The sequence below is a fragment of the Anopheles arabiensis genome, chromosome 3 (assembly GCF_016920715.1).
Source record: "Anopheles arabiensis isolate DONGOLA chromosome 3, AaraD3, whole genome shotgun sequence".
Lineage (NCBI taxonomy): Eukaryota > Metazoa > Arthropoda > Insecta > Diptera > Culicidae > Anopheles > Anopheles arabiensis.
In genome coordinates this window covers 19,987,841-19,993,461 of record NC_053518.1, presented here as the reverse complement: position 1 = coordinate 19,993,461, position 5,621 = coordinate 19,987,841, and the positions used below count along the sequence as shown (strand labels likewise).

Sequence of the window (5,621 nt, the reverse complement as noted above, 5' to 3'; positions counted from 1 at the left end):
CCTGTATACTAGTTCAATTTTTCAAACAATAGAATAAAAATAAAGCTTAAAGAAGATGTACGTTTAATTTCGGCAAACGTATAAGTGCCATGTGCATTAAAGTACATTCGATTCTCAGCTATTTTTTCATAACTGACCTTGTACATTAAATGCTTTCTGTTGAGGTACCTTTGAAACGTTCGTTTGATGATTTATTAAAATTATGTATTGTAATTCTAACAACATATTTATTATGTTTATCTTATCTCTCTATTCAGAACAAATACTAAAAACTATCAGACAGACACTTTTCACAACGTGATGTGCAAACTATCAAACCCTTTCACACTCAACGACCAATCATCAATCATGCATTTCATCGCACCTTTTATCGCGCGTATTATCTGGCTCGTTTGCTTCAACCACTCGCACCGGTCTGCTGTGGTCATCGTCTAAACCTCAACAACAACATTAAAAAAAATCAAACGATAAGGTCTGCTGGAGAGGCCCCGGCGATGCTAGGCCGATCGATGAGATAACAACAACCCATCAGCTGCTGACTAATAAGTACCACCATTCTTTACAAGTGGCCGATTAATTTGCATGGATTATTGTTGGACAGGGGTTTGAGTGGCAGAGCATCGAAAATTCGTATCTTTACACTCACACACACATGCACAGAAGAAAATGAAACAAATCACTAACAAACAACGGTTTGCACACTAAACCGATCCGTCAACCGTGCCGAACACGAAGCGAACGAGCGTGTACAGTCATAATAGCAGCAGCAAAGCAGTAGGGCCAGTGCCACACGGTATTGGCAGTCACACAAGGCACTCGTTACTTTTGGTTTCGTTCGCTTTAAAGCGTGCGGTTACGTGCGTGGTGGCACCGCGCGCAGCAAAGAAGACCGCAGTGGCCACAGTGCCACAACAGTTTCACTCGTGCAGCTGATTCGATTCCTCCACCACAGCCGCAACCTTTTCAGCCACCCCCGAAAGAAAGGGAAAATCGAAATGTACGGTGCGGATATATTACCTAAGTCACACAGCAGCGGTTTCCCCGCCGAAAATTGGCGAACGGATTAGGCGCAGTGTGTTTTTGAAGCCGAAAAAGCACTCTTCCAAGCTGTTTCAAGCACCACAGTTCATTGACACTTTCATTCCGTCCGGTTTGGACGCTACAATGTTGCTGGTATGTTCGATCAAGTTGGCACTGCTACCTGTTAGCAACTTTCATTTGCAGACTCACCTCCAACCTCTAGTCTAACGTCATCGCAGTAGCCAGTTTTAAACCGTCACACACACACGCGCGTCTAGTAGCGAGTTCTCGACTTGATCAACACTTTGAACGGCCGGTACTTGTCCACAAACACAGTCCGGTGCACAAACACCGGGTACGGTCGGTCCACATTGAAGACGATCGGTTTCGGCACGTGTATCACTTCCTTCTCGTGGACGGGCACTTTCACCGGGACGGGCACCTCGTACGGTCGGTCGACGGGCACCTCCACCTGCTTTTCCACGATCACCGGAACCTTCTTCTCGATAAACACCGGAACCTTTCGCTCGATGTGCACCGGGTACGGGACGGCGATCGTAACCGGCGGCGGTCCGTAGTGTTTGCCTTTCTTCTTGCTCTTCCCGTACCCGTCCGGTAGCTTCTGCTGGATGCCGAGTTGGGCCAGCAGGTTGGCGTTATTGAAAGCATCTTCGGTATGATCTTCGCTGGATTCGTCCGACTCGGCGACCCCGTTCGGTAGATGATAATGATGATGATGTCCGTCATGCTCTTCGTACTCTATTTCCACAGATTCGTTATCGTCGTGCGGGTTGGCGGCACCGTGATGGATCGTCTCACCTGTTCCGTAGTGCTGCTCGTCGTCATCTTCCTCGTAGCTACCGTCGGACTCGTAGTATCCCTCTTCTGCATCGTAAGCTTTGGCGGTGTGTCTTCGGGGAACTCCCTGAACGGTGGGTGTTAGCTGGCAGCATAGCACTAGTAACAGGGCTAGTAGACAGCAGCGACTTAGCAGTAATTCCCGGCTAAACTTCCACCGACGCTTTGGTAATCCATCGAGGCCCAGTGTTGCTATGCTGTGGAGTAAAAGTGAGAAACAGATCTGTCGACAGACCGTTCAATCAGAAGCGGAAAAAACGTTGCTACGTAAGATCTTCAGTACCAGTATCCAACAACGACCACTGCTCGGTACTTACTTCCATGTTCGAACTTTTCCAAGGGTGGTCCACAGCAACCCGCCGCAGTACGTCCAGCCACCGGAACTGATCATACAGCACTGACTGGGCCCATCTTCAGTTCGGATACTTTTATAACTTCTTTCAACGCACTCGGTGTGACCGGATCCGGACAAACAACCGTTCCATTACGTCCACCAGCAACACACACACCAAATCAGACTTCATTTCCGAAGCCTGGTCCGCCCCTTGGATCCACAGTCCACACGGTGGAAGGGGAGAAACCATCGCGCCGCTTGATGCTCCAAAGAAGATACGCAAGATGCCAAGATGCCAAACATTTGCATCTCGCACACGGCTATTGCTTCAAAATCATACGCCACACTGCATGCGGGCCTGCCTTTACCTCGCCGCTAGAGCTTGGCTACGGGGCACACATCAGCCAGATGAACTTTCTCATCATAGATGGACAGCTGTGGCGCTGTGGCTAGAGCGGACGGCTTGATGCTGTGAATACATTGTTACATCATCCTGAATGTGGCCAGCAGCGGGTCAGAGCATCGAATGATAGACATCCAAACACGTCTCGCTGTAGGATTTATGAGCTTCGAGACCATGTCCATGCTGTTATTTGAACACGAAGGTTACGCGAGTACGGGTAGGTAAGCATTACAATTATTACTATAAATTATTCATGCTGTTTTTGAGGGGGATGGGGATGATGCGGAGAAGGCGAAATGAAACTCTAGACCGACTACCCCCGGCCCATCGAACGAATGAAGCGGAAGGGTTAGGAAAACAATAATCGATGTCAGCAGTTATTTGGGGCTGTGTTTGTGTGTGTGTGTTTGAAGCGTTGTGCTTTAAAGAAAGCTCCACGGCGTTTCGGGTTCGGGACGTAATGAGGGCGATGGGTTATAAAATATCACTTCCCTGGTGCGGTTAAGTATTCACGCGCACGTTAACAATGAGCCACTTTTGTGTAGGATTAAAGATGTGCGAGATGTTTGGGGCGAGCTTTTGGGCAGCGACAGCCTCTTGCGAAATGAACTCAATATTTCATGCCTAGCGCCGCGCTGTTAACAAAATGTAATAAAATGGCGCATGAATTTGTTTGCATTTAATTTATTTAGCGCTAATAGGTGTGTGATATGTTACCCAATCAGCTGCGACGCGTGTGTGTGTTCAGTGTATTTTATTGAATTTCATAGAAAAAGCAAAACACGAACAAGATGGGGAATAGAATTACAAAATAGATCGTTTGTCCCTTTTACATTTATTTATTTGGGGTTCATGCTTTTTTGTTTTTTATTGTTTATTACATGTTATGTTTTAATGTTATTAAAATGTTATTAATGTTATTAACGAAATTTTTTATCATTCAACATCATCTACACATTTCTTCTTACATTTTTGTTATTGAAATTATTATCTTTATTTCTGCATGTCTCACAATTATTCTTTTCTTTCTTTTTTTTTTCTTTCTATTTTTCATTATCTCTTTCTTTCTCTCTTTCTGTTTTTTTTCTTCTCTTCTCTGTTCTCTTTTTTTCTTCTCTTCTCTGCCTCGAAATACTCTTTTCTTTCTTTTTTTCTTTCTATTTTCCATTATCTCTTTCTTTCTTTCTTCCTTTCTCTCTGCCTTCCTTGCTCTCTATTTTTCTTTCTTACCGTCGTTCTTTCTTTCTTTTTTTCTTACTTTTTGTCTTTCATTCAATTTTCCTTTCTTTATTTCTTCTTCTTCTACTTCTTGTTCTTCTTCCTCTTCCTTTTCTTCTTCTCCTTCTTCTTCCTTTTATTATTTTTAATTATTATTGTAAAGACCTTTGCAGATAATTGCGATTTTATTTTTGAGAGCAATTCAAACTCAAACAAGTTTAATAAATTCTGATAATTACTACTAGTTACTAGATCTGATGAACTAGGTACTAGTCTGATGGGAATCGAATTCTGCCTTAGTTTGAGAGAAACTGCCCAACTACATTAGGCTATCAAACCATCTTGAAAGTAAAATTAAAATTAATTTAACACATATTCCGTTTTAAATTTTCAAATTTAAAGATTTGGTGATGTTACGCTTTTACCACATTTTTGCATTCGAGTTTGAGCAGCTTGTCGTGCCACCGTATATCCACAAAATTTGATTTTAATCCAAAAGATTATGTATACTTCCAACAATTCAATGCAATTCAAAACGAAATCTCTGCTATACGCTGCAACCAACTTATAATCAAATGTGATTTCATTTCTTCACTTGCGATTACACAAAAACAGTGCACAAAACGGCAATTGCTGTAGCCGCCCGGGTCAATAAATAGCCGAATGTAGCAAAACCATTCATCGACGTAGCAGCAGCAGCAGCAGCACCAGCAGCGTATAAATACCTCCCCCTAACACCCCTACCAAAAATGCAACGAAGTAGGACACGACCGTGTTCAATATCTCGGCTCTTGCCGCGCATGAAACTACACCCCACTCACTCTCAAGCTCCCCCTAGGTTCAATAGATTCCAATTTCTGCAGTCGATATGAATTAAAATAATTCAATCAATTGTGCTACAAGTGCGCTACAACGTATTGGCCCCACACCAGCCAGCATGGACCGTATGGAAATTATGACTCATGGTCTTCCTCTCGTGCTCTTTCTCTCACTCTTTCTCCGATTGAAAGTATCTCGCTTTAGTTTCTGATATCGAAATCAATCATCCGCACGCCAGTCGTTTGATAATCTGATAATTTATTTTCCCATCAACTGCAGCCGCCACCCGTTTCCGCCCTTTTTGCCGCCCGAGTTTGCCTTTCGTCAACAGCCAAACCGGAAGGGAAAGATTGCAAATATTGTTTTCCCGTTCCAGTAGCTGGGTGGGTGGGTAGGAGCAAATTCATTCGCTCCCAAAAGCACACTCGTTCCAGCTACGCTCGGTCCCAACGGGGTAGCCCGGTTCGAAATTAGAGTGATTGTATGAATGCATTCGTAATTAAAAGTGTGCCACCTACGCGGGTGCTACCATCCACCCCGGGTGGCTTTCCCTTTCATCCGTTGAAGCTGGATCGAATCATGAGCAGTGACTGGAAATGTAATATTCAAAAATAACAAAAAAATTGCTGACGAATTGAGCTTCTGGATGCGTTTCTCCCGCCGGTAGCAGCTGTGGCTTTATATCGGGTAAGAGTATTATGTCCAACTATCCCTTTCCCTCCCACCCAATCGCAACAAATCAGTGCACCACACTGCATCAAATTAGAGCAGCGCCAAGCGCTGTGCCAAGCACCATCAAAAGCCATCGATTTGGACGGCGTATCACAACTGCACCGAGGCCACCGTTGTTGTCGAAAGGGCATCAATTAGGCTACGCAGCAGAGCGCTGTTCGCGTTGACAGTCCCGTCCTGCTGCTTTCGAAAAAGCGGAACATTTTAATCAAATGTGACTACCACCGTACTGGCTGG

General features: G+C 44.4%; 1 protein-coding gene across 2 annotated transcripts; it reads right to left on the bottom strand.

Annotated features, from left to right (window-relative positions):
- Nucleotides 1-1,264: 1,264 nt before the first annotated feature.
- Nucleotides 1,265-2,273, bottom strand: LOC120904500. Of its 2 annotated transcripts, XM_040314533.1 has the most exons (3): nucleotides 2,196-2,273; nucleotides 1,840-2,101; nucleotides 1,265-1,779 (listed from the first exon to the last, which is right to left on the bottom strand). In XM_040314533.1, exons 1-3 carry the CDS (start codon nucleotides 2,199-2,201, stop codon nucleotides 1,295-1,297), a joined length of 753 nt encoding a protein of 250 aa, XP_040170467.1. In that variant the 5' UTR covers nucleotides 2,202-2,273; the 3' UTR covers nucleotides 1,265-1,294. The 2 variants fall into 2 exon arrangements, with proteins under 2 accessions (XP_040170467.1, XP_040170466.1); XM_040314532.1 differs by having other exon boundaries at nucleotides 1,265-2,101.
- Between the last annotated feature and the right edge of the window lie 3,348 nt (nucleotides 2,274-5,621).